This window comes from Sylvia atricapilla, chromosome 2, assembly GCF_009819655.1.
Source record: "Sylvia atricapilla isolate bSylAtr1 chromosome 2, bSylAtr1.pri, whole genome shotgun sequence".
In the NCBI taxonomy this organism is placed as follows: Eukaryota; Metazoa; Chordata; class Aves; order Passeriformes; family Sylviidae; genus Sylvia; species Sylvia atricapilla.
The window spans coordinates 112,037,705-112,057,066 of NC_089141.1; the positions used below are offsets into that span (position 1 = coordinate 112,037,705).

At 45.2% G+C, this 19,362-nt stretch overlaps 1 protein-coding gene across 1 annotated transcript in view; it reads left to right on the plus strand.

The window, feature by feature from the left end:
- The window catches only part of DSCAM (DS cell adhesion molecule), a 388,992-nt gene extending 382,474 nt beyond the window's left edge, over nucleotides 1–6,518 (plus strand). Inside the window, exon 32 of the mRNA XM_066314168.1 lies at nucleotides 5,512–6,518. Within this exon, the coding sequence (XP_066170265.1) occupies nucleotides 5,512–5,855 (344 nt within the window). The 3' untranslated portion in view covers nucleotides 5,856–6,518. The remainder of the gene's footprint in view (nucleotides 1–5,511) is intronic.
- Nucleotides 6,519–19,362: the final 12,844 nt, after the last annotated feature.

Genomic DNA, 19,362 nt, shown 5'->3' on the forward strand with positions numbered 1-19,362 from the left:
CTTTATTATTGAAGCAGGATGTGTGAATGTGCCCTATTCAAGCAGTCTTATCCTTACCTTTGTTAAATAAAACACCCTGTCATAGTCACCAGCTCCACTTCTCAAAATTTTCTGAGATAATCTCTCAAATAGCACTGGAATTTCCTCCACATGGCAACCAAACTTGAAAACCCTCAGGGCTGTCACCCTCACTGATGGTATCTCTGTTGGAGTGTTGTGAAGACAAATTGCTTTTGCTTTAGTGGAGGTTCTGATTCATGAGAAAATGCATAGACCTCTCATGTAAAAATCGGTAAGAGCATCTTTTTTTTTTTTTTTGCAGCCTGTGAGGATCCTTGTATTGAAAATAGCACAAATCCTTTAGAATTTTTTTTCTGGAGTAGATGAAAGCAAAAAAAAAAAAAAAAAAAAAAAAAAAAAAACAAAAAAAAAAAAAAAACAACAACAACCCCAAAAAAAACGCCATGCAAGTTCTCTGGCATTTGAAAGAGGAATGAGGTAAACCTTTTGGGAGAAAGGAGTGTGCTTCTCAGCTTGGTTTAGTTCTGCAGACCAGACAGCTAGCTTGAATAAAATCCAAGAAAAATTCAGCAGTGATGTTTTTCCCTGCATGTAGCCTGTCAAATTCATTCCAACCCTTCCCACACCTGAGGCTGACCTCTGGAATACAGCTAAAAATGTTTGTTGTTTTTTTCCAAAGTGCTCTATATCAGCTTAGTTGTGCTGAAATAAGGATAAATTGGTTTTATTCAGTGTCACATTAACTCAGAAAATACTCCCTGTTTGGTAGAATGTGTCGCTTATTGTAAATATCACAGTAAGTGATTTTTAGCATTTGTTTACAAATATTTATTTGAACTAACATTTTCCTAAATGTACTATACTAAATAATTAATTAGAGGGTTGGCCATTAAGAAAAAAAAAAAAAAAAGACTGAGATAACTTTGGCTTAAATTGCAGCATTCAGATTTGACTGGATGCTTATTATTTCTGTATAAACTAGAGGTTCTTATACAACAAATTCTCCTTTCTTAAAAACTGCAGAATCACTGAAAGGTCAGGGTGGGAAGGGACCTCCGAAGATCATCCAGACCAAACCCCACTTTTAAAAATGCATCAGAAAACTTCAGTTTTAGAATGTCTTTTGTACTAATTAAGCCGAAATGCATGAATTATTAAACATGCTCATTTGCAGTGCTCATGCACTTGAAAGGTTTGCTTTCATTACTAATAAGGCACAAACATAGCTGAAAAGAGGTAATTAGAGCATCAAAGGCAGTGAACCATCCTGAAACTTCATAATGTTTTGCCCAAAAAAACCATCATTCAGCTGAATATCAAGAGACCAAAAAAATGCCTCCACTGTTGTGTCCAGAGGATAAGAACCAGTCTTCCCAAGCAGCTCCAGAGATACAGCAAGAAGCTTTTTCTCTGCTCAAAAATACCTTCAGAATTGATGTAGGAATGGCAAAGGTGAACCCCTGTGGTTATATTTCAAAGATTGTGTTTTCGAGTCAGAAGCCCATTAGTTCTTCTAAATCAAAGACTTTATTTTTTTTTTTCCATCTTGCCAGACCGTTTCAACCCTAGCACAGAAGAAAAAGTTCCATTCTCAAAATTTTTCTTTTTCCAGTGATTTTAATAATGTGCCCTGTTTTATAAGCAGGTGCAGAGAGAGATGCTCCTTGCAGATGAGAAGGAGCACTGACGCTTTTTATGATGGGGAAATGTGTACATCACATCAAATAATGAGGGCTCTGCATAAGCCATGTCAGAGACTGTGCTTTGAATACCCAGCTTTGGAGAGCAAGTTACACTCTGTGGTTTCTCATTACTGAAATCCTGCTGGAACTTTGCCCCCCAGACATTTAGAAAATTGCAGTAAAAATGACTGCATATTGTTTACACAGATTATTGACTAGGCTTTCTTATGTAGATTTAAGGAGGGGGTGAAAAAAAGGTCTTTTTTACATAGCTCGAAGCTCCGAAATACACTTGAGGAATGTCTAGACGGCAGCTTGAAAACCACGCTCCATCTCTGTAAGGTTCAATGCTCATCTCTTTTATAGTCCACTCACACCCGTGGCTCTCAAGGAGCAGCAAATGTGCCAAGGCACAGAAGCAGCTCCGTGAGGTACCCACGGGGAGCTGCCAATGAGGCATGCTCCAGCTGCTGCTCCACACCAGCTCCTTCTTGGAAAGTCAACCAAAAAAAAAGCAGAAAATGCAGTAGAAAGAGGGAGTGGGTGTAAAATGTCCTGGCTGGTGTTTACAAAGCAGTGGCAGCCCCTTACAGGCAGTGTTGGGTGACAGACGCCTTTGGGAAAAGGCCAATTGTTGTGGGAAATGGAAATGTGGAGTGGTTTGAGTTGGAAGGGATGGCAAAGCCCATCCAGTGCCATCCCTGCCATGGGCAGGGACACCTCCCACTGTCCCAGGCTGCTCCAAGCCCCAGTGTCCAACCTGGCCTTGGGCACTGCCAGGGATCCAGGGGCAGCCACAGCTTCTTTGGGCACGCTGTGCCAGGGCCTGCCCACCCTGCCAGGGAACAATTCCTTCTTAATATCCCATCTAACCCTATTCTCTTTTAGTTTAAAGCCATTATTCTTTATCATATCACCCCATGCTCCTGTCCCCAGTCCCTCTCCAGATCACCTGGAGCCCCTTTAGGCACTGGAAGGGACTCTGAGGTCTCTCTGGATCCTTTTCTTCTCCAGGCTGAACAACCCCAGCTCTCCCCTCCTATCTCCACAGCAGAGGTGCTCTGGGACTGGGTTCAACATAAAAAATTTTTTCCTCTTCTGCTGAGGCTAATGAACCCCTATGGAGCATGAGAGTGGGAGAAAAAAAAAAACAAACCTTTCTGCCTGCAGAAGTCTCTAAACATTCCTGACCAGAGGGAAGTCATCACTTTGACATTATAACTAGTCACAAAGCTCTCCCACCTGCTGTTGCCATCTCCGAGGTGCATTTTGCTGGCCCTGACAGTGAAACTCCCACACCTGAGGCAGCCAAACCAAGCTCCTCAAAACCTTCATTGGGCAGGGGGCAGAGACAGGTGTGGAGTAGGAACAGGTCTCTTCTTAGGGGTATTGCAGTGCTGCACAAGACACAGCCACAGGCAGCAAGTGACACAAAAACTTCCCACCCTGGATGTCTCCCCTGATGTTGTGGAAGGCTGACCTGAAACAGAGACTGGACAGAGCTGGAGAATAAAGTAGGCTTTTATTGAAAGACCTTTAGGATACAATTTGGGCAAGAGCCTGGCCAGGGCTACACCCAGAGTGGACTAAGAATAGTCACAAAAATGACTGACTGGTCACGAGATCTTAAATTTTTATAAGTTTTGGTCCATTTGCATATTGGAGTTTAATTGTCCAATTACAGCTTCAGGTTGTGAGGTCTCATCCTTCTTGTTTTCTCCCTTCAGCCCACCCTTGTTTGTGCTGTTGGGCTGAAAGTTGTCCTTGGTTCTCAGCAGGAAAAGGATTTGTTTTGTGTCCCTACTCTGTGAAGAGCTGACTAGCACCTAATATGAGCTCAGAACTGCATCCCTAGGCAGCACAGAATCTGCAAATATGAAAGCTAAAGCTCAAGGCATCACCCCCCTCACAGGGAAATGTTCTTTGGAGAAAACCAGCCTCACAACTGCATTTTGGAAGGACTTGGACTACAAGGGGATGCAGAAGCAGAAGAACTGATGTGACGAGGGGCTCGGGGTCTGGGTACCAAGGGCAGGTGTTAGACAGCACCGATGTACCCACAGGGAGCTTGGCTCAATGCCTGTGGAGAAGTGCAGTGAGCTGGTGCCTCCCTGCTCCTGTGTCCATGTCCTGCTGTCCTTCACCCCAGCAGCATCAACGTTGCTGCCTCAGCTGAAACAGGTCTGACATGCAGAACTGTGCTTGGCATGAAAGGAACTGTAGAAGAATCAGGCAAACCAGTGAGTAAAACCGATTAAAGTTAACAGGTCTCCTTTTCCAAGAGGCAATCAGTGTGATTATCATCACAAACCTCCCCCTCTCCCTCCAACTCCATGGTGTGTGTGTCAGCCTCATCTTGAGATCCTCCCAATCTTTTATCCAGAGGGGTAAAACACCACGTGCCGTGAGCCTGTGCTGGAGATGCATCCAGAAAAAAAACCATATGGTGTTAGACTGTGCCTGAGGTATTTCTATAGGAATAAACACAGATTCTGGCCAAATGCAACTCCTCAGCAGTTCTCTGTCTGTGACCTGGAATTATGGATAGAGCAGATGCTGTTGGTCTTTTAGGTAAGACTTGCAGTGCCTTGACTTGCATGGGAAAGCAGACCTGTTTTATTTTAGGTCATTGGATATCTTTTAGCTGGGCTAGAAAGAACAAAATTGTTATACATTGTTTTATTATGAAGAACTGCTTTCCTGGTCTGTTGTTTATGCCACTGGCACAGGTCAGCCTTAATTTCTCCTGCTGTAAATAGCTCATGAAGAGCTACACATGTGGTGTGGTGCCAAGAGTCTCCTACTTTAAACATTCAGGATGCATCCCATCTGTAGATGAGACTCTGGGTTTGATATTAGCCATAAAAAACAAGAAGCTGCATACCTCCAGAGATCTGTAAAGAAGGGAAAATACTGTTCTGAATGATCCTGTAACTGTGTTTTTGGGGGTTTTTTTCCATACATAGGTGGGGTTACACCATCAAATATTTTTAGAAGGGAATGTCATTATATGCCTGATTCCCTCTCATTTTCTTGAAGGAACATCACAAATGCCTAACACGCCCAGGAGTCAGGGGAAATAATGAATAAGAGGTTTTCTTGACAATACAAAGCAGAAAGTTGATGCAAGAGCTCAGGTGCCAGTCCCAGTGCATTTTGTTACCACAAAACCAGCAGCATCTTGGTGGCCCAGTGGGAGAAAATTATTAGTGAATTAAATAAACACAGTGGTGATGGTTGACAGTTAAATTCTGTTATATGAGGACATGAATGTTTCTGTTTAATTCAGAAACCTCTTGAAAACCACAGCCTTAACACTCTTGCATGCATTTAAAATAGTTTAGTCATTCTATTCAAGATTGAGGCTCATTAATTGGAATTGTGGGGTTGTCCATTTAAAATGGAAAATAAAAATGGGAAATTTGCTGAGCCTCCACATTTTCCAAGTTTTTGACAAAGAAAACTAAGATCTTTGCTTTTCAGATTCGAAGAAAAAGCTCCTCCTGGTCTTCTCATTTTATCTCCTTCACGCAGTGAGCGCACATAAAGAACATTGCACTTCACATTCTATTGCAAAAATGAATATTAACAGTAAATCTTCATGGATCTGCCCCAAAGGAATTTGCTGCACAATCCTATAAGATCACAGGGCAGTAAATGTCTGACAAATAATCTATCAATTATAAATTCTGATCACAGATCCTCCCCTTTGGCGGCCAAACCCGCCCGAGTCGCTCCCGCCGGGCGAGCGCCGCACAACATGCAACCCAAAACAAAGACTCACTTTCTCCCCTTTTTGCCTCCCCAGGTGATCTCATGCATTTGCCACCCTACCTTAGGATGGACTTTTTATTGAACCGTGGCGCGCAGGGCACGAGCAGAGACCTGGGTTTGGGACAAGCCTGCTTGGAGCCACAGAAAAGCCGAACCTTGAAGCGTCCCACCGTGCTGGAGCCAATCCCCATGGAGACATCCTCCACGAGGGATGTCCAGTCATGGCAACCTGGTGCTGTGGCAACGTTACCTCAGCGAGAAGGAGCTGAGCTAGGACAGGCTCAAGCAAAAATGAGCAGCTCCCAAGAATCCCTGCTGGACTCCCGGGGCCACTTGAAAGGAAACAATCCCTACGCAAAATCTTACACCCTGGTATAACGACAAGAGCATGGCTGGACAGTGGCTGTAAATATTTACACTGAAAAAAACAAACAAACAAAAAAAAATCCAATGAAAGCTACCTTTTTTTATTGAATTCCAATATTTATAATTAAAGAAGAAGATTGCCAAAATATTTGACAAAAAAAAAAAATAGTAATATGAACGACAGACAGTGCAAAGACTCTCTTGCTTTTTTTCTGTCTGAGTGTGAGCTTCATCTGACTGGACATCTGAATTTTTGGGTAAAAGAGTCCAGTTTTCTGATCTTCACAAGCGTTTGTGTTTTTACTGATTTTCTACGAAGTGCATGGAGACTTAACAAAAACATTTTAACTGGAAGTTCCATCAGACAAGATTTAAAAGGGAAAAAAATCACAAAAAAAAAAAAAAAAAAGAAAAAAAAAAAAGAAAATCACCCTCTTTGTGAATTCAACAGGAACATTGATTTGGAAAAAACAAAAAGTCTTTTGTCATGTTTGCACTTTTTTTTTTTAATTAGAAAATGGGTCCTTGATTGTTCTTTTTTTTGTTGTTAATTAGGATGAGTGATGTCAGTGGAGTGAGGAGATTGATTTGGGTTTTTTTTTAATATTAATTTAATGAGACACTCTTTGCATTTTGTCTATGCGAAATAAAAGGGTCTTCTGCCTTTATTTGTGATGTTTGCTTCCATCACCTTTTGCTGTGGTTTTCCCAAAGTGTGATAATCATGTCAGGGCCATCCTCTGAGTAATGTCTTCTTGTGCCTTGGGAAAAAAGAAAAGGAATCAGGGGTGACATTTTTGGAAAAAAATTGAGGTTCACTCACCTTTTTTTTTGCTACCGTGGGGCAAAGAGGCAGAAGGGTGCAAGCCCTGAGTGCTCTGAACCAAACCCCCCAAGACTCGTAGCATTTGGTCCATCTCACACCAGGAGGCTTTGGTTCAGCTTCAGTATTTTTTGGATCAGAAGAAATGCGTTGATGTCACTTTACTTCCTCCTTAGAAATGGATCTTTAGTCCATTTGGGAGCAGCTCTTACGGAAATTCTTTGCTTACGTAAGGACTGGGGTGGAAAAAAACCGACAACTTTTCCCATAATAGGAAAAATGGGAGGAAAAAGTTATTCTAGGTCTTTCTCCAGAGGAAAAGAAAAGCTTGTTACGTGGGAGCTGTCAGCTCGTATTACTTTGTTGCATCCCCTGATTCCGTGAGAAGTGATATTGCTTGTTTTATGCAGAGCATGAATGATTGAATACCGCGGTCGGTGTTTTTAACACAACAGCCCTGCAGCCGCCTTGCTAAGTGCCTCCTTGTCTGTGTGTCCTGGCCACTTCTGTGTGCCCTGGCCAAGGGACCATGGAGCAGAGCATCCCAAATTGGTGCCAACACGCTGTTCCAGCTCTGGCTGGAGGTACCAGCCGTGCTCTGAGCTCAGAGTGCTGGGGCAGGGTGGGAACTCCCCGCGGTTTCCCTGTGAGCGCTGCTAACGCAAACATTTCTGCACCATGCTCAGCTCAAATTGTTTTAACACAGAAAAGTGCAGCACTGCATGGTTGTTTCGTCACTGTTTTTAATGGGATTGTGCTGTTGAAAGGGCACCAAGTGAGCAAAGTATTTAAAGTGTCTGGAAATGGATCAGGTTGCGTTTGCATCCATAGCTTTGCCAAGCCCAAGGGCTAAAGGTCTGCAGAGATGAACAGAAGAGACCAAATGAAGACATCCTCAAGGTATGAACTTCTTCTAGACCTGCAGACTGCTGAGATAACACTCAGTTAAGGGATTATTTGCCATCTAGTCTGCATGTCTGACCAATGTGGTCATAAAAGCTTAATTTTTTAGGAAAAGTACACCAAAAAATAAACAAACCAACGCCCCAAAACGCCACCTCCTCCCCAAAAAAAAACAGCCAACCTTTTTCCTCCAAACCAGAAATTAAAAATAAAACATTAAGAATTACCCATGAAGTATTTCCAAACAGAATGAAGTAACTATGTGTTAGCACTGTGTTTTAGTTGTTATGGGAGTATTTGGTCAAAAGTTGGGCTCAATGATCTTGAAGGTCTTTTCCAAGCTTAAACGTTTTCATGAAAAAAGATTCAGCAATTAATTTGCCTTGGTTCGATGTTATTTCTTTTTTTCCATAGAGAAAAATGGTGTTCATAAGAACCTAATTAAACATGCAGAATGAATTTTTTTTACTATTTCCCATTGAAAAAGCACAGAAAATGAAACTTTTATAGAAGATTTTGGCGCAATTCAGTCCTATTTTATTTCCTCAAAAGTCTTTCTGCTGTGCTCAGCTTGAGGTGGATGGGGCATTAGCACTGCGTGTAGAAATAAAAATTGATTCATTCAGTAGCATTTAGGACTTTGAGTCTCCAAACACTTTCATATTCTATATTCAAAGCTTCCTCCTTGTCCTCTGTAAAAAGGTGGGAAGCTTTTGGACAAAATCGAGGTTTGGTGCATTTGTTCCTGTGGCTCTCGGCTTCCCTCAAGCACAGGAGTGGTGGGTCCTGTGGCTGCCCGTCAAAAGTTCAGTGACAGGCAAGAATGAACCTGCAATGGAGGCAGGAAATAGCCACAATTTAAACTCCTGGTGCCTGCTGATAGTGGAAATATTCCAGCATCTCCCTACATCTACATTTGGCTGATGATCTGGAAAAGTGTCAACCGTCCTTGACTTAATGAGACTTCCTCCTCATCTGTATTCAATCTGCCTGCTAAAATCCATCCTCCTCATGAGCCGAGCATGCCTTTGGGGGGCCCATATTCAAATAAATTCACTGCAAGTCTCCTGCTGGTTGAAATCAGAGTGGAACCAGGCTGCTGCTTCCCACAGGAGGCCGGGAGCTGCGGGGAGCCTGGCTCCGTGCCCCGCATCCCGGCGGATCTGCGGAGTGCACAGCTGGAAACACCAGCACGGCCCCCTTGGCTTGGGGCTCTCACTGGCTTTTTTCATCTTCCCAGCAATCCTGGATAAACATGGAACAGGGGCTCAGTGAGGCAGGTTAACACGTGGCCAGAGTCTTATAAACCATGTGTTAATATATCAATTTCTGAGGGTCCAGCCTTCTCAGATTGGTTTAAAATAATTTCAGTGAAACTGCTCTTCAGAGGTGTTCTGTAAAGCAAAAAGATTTAATAAACGAAAAATATCAAAATAACAAATGTTACAGAAAACAAAAGAAAAGCCAAGCACAGGTGTCTGAGAAAACCTCTCATACCCTGCTAGAAACACTCCAAAAAGCCTCTCACTTCCTTTGGGCTCCTTCCTAAATACTGAATGTTTTAGGAAGGACGACCTGGCCTGCTGCCAATAGGTAGTATATGATTTGAAGAGCAGCAAAAAGGTTCAATAGATGCTTCTCTCTTGGCACTGAGCCAATCGCTGTCAGAACCACAAAGGAGTTTCTGGTTCTTTTCCTTATAAGAAATGCAAGGGGTGAGTCTTAAACTTTTCCCTGTGTGGAAAACACTTGCTGGGGCTGTGGGGTGCATTACTGCAGCTCAGAGGGGCTGCTTGTTCTACTCCCATCCAGTCTAGGTGGAGGAATCTTTTCTGGGATCAGGGCAGCAAGGAGCAGCCCAGCCCCTGCTGGATGCACTGAGCTGCAGTGCCCAGGTGACAGGAGAATTGATGTGTCTCTGCCAGCACCATTTTAAACACTGGAAGAGAACCATCTAAATCCATGGATCTGTATGCCTGTGTCCTGGCATGGGATATGCTCAGAATCTTGGAATCATTAAGGTTGGAAAAGCCCTCACAGCACATGGAGTCCCAACTGTGCCTGGTCCCCACCTTGTCCCCAGCCCAGAGCACTGAGTGCCACCTCCAGGGGACACCTCCAGGTATGGGCACCTCCAAAAAGCTCCCTGGGCAGTTCCAAGGCCTGAGCAGCCTTTCCATGGGGAAATTCCTGCTGCTGGCCGAGCTGAGCCTCCCCTGGGCCAGCCTGAGGCCGTTCCCTCTGCTCCTGTCCCTGTGCCCTGGGAGCAGAGCCCGACCCCCCCGGCTGTCCCCTCCTGGCAGGGACTTGTGCAGAGCCACCAGCTCCCCCCTGAGCCTCCTTTTCCTCCAGGCTCAGCCCCTTCCCAGCTCCCTCAGCCCCTCCTGGGGCTCCAGCCCCTTCCCCAGCTCCTGCCCTGGACATGCTCCAGCCCTCCAGGGCTCTCCTGCAGGAGCCACAACTGGACACAGCCCTGGAGCACAGAGGGACAATCCCTGCCCTGCTCCTGCTGGACACACAATTCCTCACTCAGCCCAGGGGCCAGGGGCCTCTTGCCCACCTGGGCACCCTGCTGCACTCACCACTTCCCCCATTGCACCAAATGCCCTCTGGGGAAATATCATGGAAGTGAAAAGCAGCAGTTGGCATCAGCACGAGCTCTCAAAAGAAAAGCCCTGAAGGTATCAGAACATCAAGGTATCAGTGCGAGCACATCTTGCACAAAACTGTGACTCCATCTTAGTCCCGAGGGCGATTGGAGACTTTACTTCAAAAGATGAATTTAAGAGCTAAATTCTTCCCTGTCTTCTGTCTCCTAGAAATGGTACCTCCCGAGAGAGACTCCACTCTTTTCCACGTTACACTTTTCCTCATACCCCAACCTCAGCTAACCCTGTTAATGACTCACAGATAGCAATAAGTCTCCCTTTTTGTCTCAAATGAGTTAGCAACTCCTTCACTCTTGCCTTTCTAAGAAACCTTTTATCCTTTATGTCCATTACTGTTCATTTTAAATTGTCTGATTAACACAATGCAGTTTAACTCAGTAGAGATTTTCCCCTCTCCTTGTTTTCAAGTTGAAACTTGCTTTTTCTACCCCAGAACTGATAAAAACTTGACTGTTTAAATGGTTTTTCTTTTGGTCATTTCGTTTTCATCCGGTGAGTTCCATAGCAGTGGTTCCATAGCTAGGAAGGGGGTAGGAGTTATGAGCAAGGTGAGGTATTATTCCCACCAAATAACCCAGTGGAAAAAAACAAACAAAACAACCCTGGGCTGCCATTTGGGACAAAAGAGAGTGCAGAGGAGCTTTGTGCAACCAGATTTCCCATTTTCCCAAGTAGCTGGAGGGATGATTACCCATCCCTGGCTGGCAGGTGGGCAATAGGTCTCTTCCTGAATCCTTTCATTCAGTGGTGAGGAGTAAAACTCTCCAGACTTTGACACCAAATTCACTTTGGCAGCACAACCAGGAGTGTATGAAGAGGAGGTTTTGCTTGGGTTTTTATTTTGGAGAGGTGTCTTTTTTATTCTGAAGGTATGAATGGCAAAGAAGTAGGGGAAAAAAAAAGGGGCAGCTGGACAGGCAAACTCTGCCAGCACATTTTCCTGAGCAGGTTGGAAAAACAACTCCCAGGGAAGGAAGCTTTAGGAAGCTTTGTTTTAAAAGGAAGGAAATGTAAAAAGAAGGAAAAAAAAAAAAAAAAAAAAAAAAAAAAAAAAAAAAAGAAAACCATACAGCCTGCTCATAGTTTTAGTGCTAGTCAGGTTATTTTAGGTCACAGCAGTTGCTTAATGGGCTCTCTTGGTTGACTATGAGCATTCCAGCAGGGAAAAGAGAGTGCTTTTCACCATTAATTTTCTCTGAGCTTGCCTGAGCCTCCCAAGGGAAAGCTCCCCTCCTTCCCCAGAATGAAAATGCCTTTGTAGGAAGTGCAGGAGCCCAGCACAGGCTGCTCACACTGCTGGGGGGTCGTGCAGAGCACCTCCCTGGAGAGGGGCTTGTACTTTCCAAACTATTCCTCCTTTTTCCACAGTGAGTGTTGGTTGTGCTCACAGGGTTCAGGAGTTCAGGACAGAAGGTGCTAGAATGGACACCAAAAAAAGGCTCTATAACTGTTTTCAGGGTTGACAAGGGCCCTGCAAACTTCCCTGCAGGAATTCAGCAATGGAGAGTTTGGCACAGGGACTCCACACTCTGCAGCATCCTCCTCCTGGCTCTGCCCTCCCAGATGAAGGATTTTCCCCTTCACAAGCACCTGATTTTTGGGCCAGATGGTGGGCAAGGGGACAGGTGACAGGGAGGACCCTGAGACAGACACAGCCACAGTGAGAGGGGACAGATTTCCCTCCTGTTGGAGCAGCCATCTGAGCATAAAATGCAGGCCTGTCTCCCTGCAAAGTGTTTGCCAGGGGAAAAGCTGCTGCAGGGATTTGTTCTGGTGCTGCTGGACACACACTCAGAGTTTCTAGCCAGTGATTTTTTTTTTAAATAATTTTTTATTATTAATGGGAAGTATATGCACACAAAAGATTTGGAATCTCTGTGATTGAGCATGAAAGTGATCCCTGCCCATGGGACAGTAATGCCAACACCAGGTTCTCACAAAACCTAAACTAAAAATCTTGCTTTGAGAAAAAAATTGGCAAAATTGTTGTTTTCACGTTGGAGCCACCAAGATTTCATCCTCTGAGCCTGTCAGAAAGCACAACCCACCTCCTCCAGAGCTCAAACCTTGGGACTCCTATTTAATTGGAAGTGAGAAAGATAGGTGTTTCATAAAAAGATAGCACATAATGGTGAGAGAAATCCACAGCACAATGGCAAGAAAAGGTGGCAAACCTGAAGAAATGTTGTCATTAAGGCACCTTGTCATCACAGCAGTAATATGATTTTGGAATATTGCCCAAGCTCAGTCAAACCACATCTTTGCAGCTTTTCTTTGCACCTAAAGTTTTCCTGTATGCTTTCTTTAGGGGTCCCAGTCTCAGGGGATGGCAAAACCACCTGATTCAACAGCTATTTCAGGGCTGTTTGAAGTGCAATGGATGCTCTGGGTGGTATGGGGAGGGAAGAGAGTGTTGCAGCAGGGGCTCAGAAATAACGAGCACACGTTCAAACATGTATTGCCATAATCTTTCCATTGCCTATGGCTGATCCTGCAGGTTTTCCCTGAAGAAAACACATGAACAACTTGACAATCATCTCTCTCCACACACCACTCCAGGTCCCATCCTTTCTCCCCATCTCATCCTGCCCTCAATTTTCAGAGGGTTGAAGAAAGTCAATGCAGCTGCCCCTGGTTCCTAGGGAACATCTTCTTTCCCTCATCTCTGCTGGCATCTCCAGCATCTCCCAGTTCCCTCTCACACTCTAGGCTGAGCTTTTGCACCCCTGGTGCCCCTTTCTCTGGCACCCACCACCCTGCTTCTGTAAAATCAGAAAAGTGGGGCCAGTACAAGTCTCAGTGCAGACAATTCCCAAAAATCCTGGAGACTGAGGCACACACATCAGAGCTCAGCTCTGATGGATAAGGGTCTGTCCAGAGGCTGGAGATCAAACAGCCACAGTGCCTGCCTTGCCAGCAGCTCCCAGCTCTCCCAAGTAAAGCACTCCTGTTTCATTGGAGAGGATAAATAGCCTGGCAACATTAAAGACCTCACCTCTATTCCCAGGTGGGGGTAAGTTTGCTGGAGCCCTCCCAGCTCTGGGCAGGTCCTACTGTCACCTCTGGTCTGCCTGGTGAGCCAGAGACACGCAGGAAAAGTGGGAGCTCACTGGGACTCTGGTGGATTTAAATAAAATTATACCAAAAGCACTAGGCAGGGACACTTGTGCTGGTGAAGAGAAGCCTTAGAGAGCTGTAAGGCTCTGCTCTGTACCAGATTCTTCACCTCTGTGTAATTGCTCCAACATTAGTAATAGTAAAATTATATGCTTCCATAAGGAAATTTAAACTAAATGTAGCTTAAATCAATTTAAACTTTAAAACACTGAGCTCGTACCACCTGTTCTTCCTATGGAACAAATTATATTTAAGCCCCAAGGTCAACAGCAAAGGGAAAGCTTAATTAAAGTTGATAGCAGACTACATAATCACACCTGAACCTACATACAAATAGATGAAGAAGCACCAGGAGCCATTTATTTTATTCTGATATCCTTGCCTGGCTTGTAATAAGATTTTCCTTTTAAAATGGCAACAGCTTCAGCTGCATTTCATCTTACACAGTACAGGAAGGAATGGATACCTTGGCAAGCTGCTCTCCACCAACCACAAAAGCTCCTTCATTAGTCTCTGACACGTTGGGCCATAGCTCTTTGCACTCCTAATTAAAATATCATCTCTGAAGGTGAACCCTCTCCAGTATTTGTAAGCAGAATCACCTCAGGTGGAGGAGCCAAGGCGCTCGGGAACACAGAATTGATGAGGTGCTGCTAAAAATAACTCTGCAGCTTTCCTGTCACTTCAAAGAAAGCCAAGACAACACTCCAGGAGAGAGGGTGAAGCTCGTTTCAGATTTTCTTTGAGGAGGATTTGGGGCTGAGCAGCTGGAAAAGAGTGGATGTGACCCCACAAGAGGGGTCACTCACAACACGTGGGGTGGGTTTGGGATTTAGACTGCTCTTCCCTGGCCCTGGAGTCCAGCACTCCATCCCTCCAGCTGGATATGGTTTTCAGAGCAAACAGGGAGAGTTTGAGCACTGGGAAGGGGTGGGACTGTGGGTTATTTGTGGTCAATGTGGCATTACAGAGTCATGTGTCACCTGCAGCACGAGTGTCCCATCCGTGATTATGGTTTGGGCACGTCCCACTCGTGCTCTTGGCCAGGATCAGTGTGAGAGTGACCATCACAGCCCTTTCACTGCTTGGCAAGGGGGAGAAGGGAGCAGGGAAAGATGCTGAAACCACAGCACCAGCTCCTTCTTCCAGCCACATCACTCTCCAGGGTTTGTCTCAGCCCTGTGTGTGTGCACAGGCAAATCTGAATTTTTCTGGCCCACCCTTTAGCCAGTATTGCCCTGTCCAGGAAACAATGTCCCCTGGTTATCTTTACACATTTTTATTCTATTCTTTCCCCCCTCACAGCAAAAAGTTGAGCTCCTTAATCCATTCAGCAGCAGATCACAAGTCGGGGACTTGTAGAGACAAAAGCTCAGGGCAAGGTGAAGGGAGTAATTTACACTGACTAGAACTAGAAGAGAAGAAAAAGAATTGGATGAAGACTAAATGCTAGAAAGTCTCTTCATCAAACCTTAAAGGTATAAAAAGCCCATGATACCCCCTCACAGCTGTGAGCCACTTTCCATGCCCACATGCTCCCAGCAGGTCTCTGGGAGCTACATTCAGAGCTGTCCCATCCTTTCCAAAGCAAACAGAAACTCCACAGGTATGTCCATAAGTGGTAAATTGAAATGGTCAGTGTTTTCCACCCCAGGAGAATGCAGAAATCTTTCTGCCAGAGCTGCCAGTGTCAGGAAAAACAGGTTTGGTATAAAGATTTCTGCTACTAATTCTGATTATTCTCAGTAGATTTTTAGTAGATGTTTAGGGATCTCACTGGAAAAGTCCACATAGTGGACCCAAAATTTTCATGCCAGTCTCCCATTTTCAGGAACAACCAGCTTAAAAACAACATGGTTCCCTCCCAGTTCAATCAGCAGGCCCAAGATGAGTGAGAGTTATCTTCACCTGAGGTTCTGAGGTCAGCAAAACCTCTCCTGGCATTCCAAGGCATCTGCCTGTTGGTAGCTTCTTTCTCCTGGATTTGGGGTCTAGCAGAGGCTTGTGGGGATTCAGCTTCTAGGTGGGGCTTTGAGAGTCCCTCCCAACACCTAGAAAAATCTCCACCCTTTGGGTGACCTTGGCAACTTCCCTCAGTTTCCAGGAAGTAGCCCAAGCCACCATCTACAGCCACAACAGGCTGGGATCAGAAAATAAAATATTTGCATTGATGGTTTTGCAGGTTGTTTTTCTTATAAAATGAAGGAAGGCAAATTTCAGGATTTCCATTCTGCTGGGAAGCTGCAGATCTCCTTTCTCTGAGAGGCAAACAAAGGATTTCCTGCACTCCCATTATCTGAGAGGAAAAGTGGTTTTGGCCACATCCAATGATGACCACTGTCTTGGTTTGGAAAGATAGATGTCTGCCAGGAAAAGCTGGAGCTTCCCTTGGAATGGAGAATGTAAACCCCCCTCCCTCCAAATGATTATAATTCTGCAATTAAGGGCCTTCAGGCAAAAGATATGGGATTAGGAATAACAGTTCTTTACTAGGAATATTAAAAAATACAAATGTAGTAAAGCCACCAAACAATCAATCAAAAAATCCTAGAAACACTGAGAGAGTCAGAATACGACCTGAAACCCTTTCGGTCAGGGTGTTTGGAACTGTCAAAATAAATCCTCCTGGAGGAACAGATGTGGTTTTATTGGAGCAGAGATGATCCTGTAGAAGGGTCCAGTGGTGCTGAGCTGGGTCTGGTCTCCTCTCTGGGAATCCAGTGCAAACAGGCTGTGCTGGTGTCTGAATCTCAGGTTTGATCCAGGTGGGAATGCTGGGCTCCTCCCCCTGGTGAGCATCTCCCACTGGGATGATGTAATTGTATCAGCCCTGCAGTGAGCCTCGATGGCCCATGAACGGAAGACACCCACCTCCTCCCCCCTGGGAGTGAAACTAAAAAAACACCTCTTCAGCTGGTTGCAACAGACTGGGAATAGAATACATGCTGTGGTTACACGTTGCAACCAAGACAACCACTCTGAGAGATTTTTCTCTGTGCTGAGCAGCCAGGACAAGGCTGGACAAGGCCTGGGGCTCAACAGGCTTGGTGAAATCAGCCCACTGAGCCCAGGGTACCAACAACTTACCTAGAGCTCAGTGAACATTCCCAAATAACATTTTTTTAAATTATTTTTCTTTTTTATTTTTTTTCATGCTGTGCCTGAGAGAGGCTTGAAATTTTGCCGCAGAAATTAATTGGCCAAACGACCAGGCAGCTGAAGCAGCAGAGCTGGAGCTGGTGCTGACAGGTTTGAACTTAGCAGGGAATGGAGATCCATAGAGCTCAGGGTACACCCCAATCCCAGGGCAACCTCCAAACACACTAACAAAAAGCACAGTTTCTGGAGGAAAACAGCACATGGTGTGCATGAGGATGAAACCATTTCCAACCCATGAGATCTGAAGTAGTTTTTGCAGCTCCATAAAAGAGCATTAGGCCGGATCATGTTAGAAAAAGCAAGTCTTGCCCATTACCTGGCAATATATTGACTCATTTCTTATGTGGTTCCATAACAGAAACTCATCTCCAAAGCCTGCATACTTCCAGTTTTATTTCCCAGTAAAACACACTAGTTCTGACAGGGCAAAATCCATCTTATTTTCACTGAAGTCCCAAAGTCTTTAGTGGAGGTTTACGATGAGAGAAGCAGGCAGATAAGTGGGTGATAAAGACAGAAAGGGACCCACTTGGGGAAGAAAAATGGCAGAGAAAGGAGTTAAGGCACTGGCAAAATTCACCACAACTTTAAATTCACAAGGTGTGCACAGCTGATGTCTGTGTCTCAGAATGTTGCTTGACAATACAGCTTCTATCTTTTGCACTTTTAATCAAAATTGAAAATTTCAGCATTTAGTAACAGGGGCAGTGCTAAATATTAATGTGACCCTGAGGGTGACATGATGCAGCCTCCAAGACAGCAAAATGTTAATGTCAAATGTTTCTGAGCTTTTAATTTGGCCTTATTTGCACTGCAAAAGATGGTACTCTCCCCTGGATAGGTACAGCAACATTTCCTGTACTAAAGGCTCAGGAGCTGCAGACCTCAGAGGGGAAAAGCTGCAGGTAAAGTCTCTGTTGGCACTTCCACAAGATATTATCAGGGGTAAAACCAATTAAGTCAGGAGCCTGAGTGCTTTACAGGCCCTCACACCACAGTGTGGAAGGGAAAGCTGCAGGGATCAGATGATTCCCCCAAGGTCATTCTGATTTCAGCCTCCACTGCTTCGCACAAAGGGGATTTGGCTCAGCCTGAGCCTGGTGGCAGGTTGCCCAAGGAGTTGTAGATCAAAGAATATCAGGATCTTGGAATGGTTTGAGTTGGAAGGGACCTTAAAGATCATCTCTCAAAGATCAACCTGGCCTTGGACACTTCCAGGGATGAGGCAGCCAGAGCTTCTCTGGGCAACCTGTGCCAGTAGCTGCTTCAAAAAATGAGGGAGAGAACCAGAGGAAGGAGCCTTAAGCTGATTCAGGGGAAATTCAGATCGCATATCAGAAAAAAACTATCACTGTTAGGGTGGCCAGGCATGGGAATAATTGCACAGGGAGGTGGTGGAGTCACCATTCCTGGAGATTTTAAGAGGCATCAGAGATGGAGTGAGTGATTTGATTTTGTGGTTTAGGGGGTACAGAGTCAGTGCTGGGTTAATGGTTGGGCTTCATGATCCTAAAGGTCCCTTCCTCGAGGGTTTTATGATTCTGTGATGAGAATTGGGATGTAGAAAGGAGGAGAGAGAGGAGAGGAGAGGAGAGGAGAGGAGAGGAGAGGAGAGAGGAGAGGGAGAGAGGAGAGGAGAGAGAGGAGAGGAGAGAGAGAGAGGGAGGAGAGGAGAGGAAGGAGAGGAGAGGAGAGGGAGGAGAGGAGGAGAGAGAGAGAGGAGAGGAGAGGAGAGGAGAGGAGAGAGAGGAGAGGAGAGGAGAGGAGAGGAGAGAGAGGGAGAGAGGAGAGGAGAGGAAGGAGAGGAGAGGAGAGGAGAGGGAGGAGAGGAGGAGAGGAGAGGAGAGGAGGGAGGGAGGAGGAGAGGGAGAGGAGAGGAGAGGAGAGGAGGGGAGAAGAGGAGGAGGAGAGAGGAGGGAGGAGGGAGGGAGAGGAGAGGAGAGGAGGGAGGAGAGGAGAGGAGGGGAGGAGAGAGGAGAGAGAGGAGAGGAGAGGAGAGGAGAGGAGGGGAGAGGAGGGAGGGAGGTTCCCCCTGCCAGTTCTCAGGACTCTTCTTGTCTCTCTCTGGCTGGCAGTGACATGATCTTGGCCCACTCCTGTTTGATCTCTCACCATTTACCTTGACTTTCCACACGAAAATGTGAACAGAATGCTCCAAGGATTTTCCAGCTCTGACCTATTAATGTGAGTCCCAAAAGCCAGGTGGGATTTTGTCCTTCCTGTGCAGGCATTTGCTGCTTCATCCATCCCACTGTGGCCCAGTGCAGAGAGGCTGAGGAATCTTGTGGAACACTTGGACACCATCTGACGGCGTCCGTGAAATGAAATTAGAACCAGGAAATCTCCAGGGAGACAATGAATAATTTTATGTTCATTTCAGCCTCTGAACAGTGAATTCTGAATATAATACAGGTAGTAAAAAGAGAAATGTCCCTTTTCCTGCGAATAGGAGTGGGCTGGGGGAGGGGGACAGAGGGTGGTGGAGTCAAAACCTGTGTCATAACACATTCATCATGGGAGAGCAAGAACCATTAATACTCCAGGGGTATCTAATTCTGGCCTTTCTCCACTTCAGATGGCTGCCTTTGCAACCCAGTTATTTTTGATGTGCTTTATAGTGTGCAGAAACTTTCTGATGGGTTCCTAACCGATGACCTTGCCTGAAAAGATCATTGATGGTATTTTAATGACTTTCAGATAACTTTTATAGAGCTGAGGTTTTCAGCCAGCAGGGTAGTCTTGGGTCTATACCTAAATATATTCTCTCTGAAGAAGTGTCAATTTTAAAAAAGCAGTGAAGGATGCCAATTACATCTCGACATTCCCAGAGTGCTGGAAAATATCAATA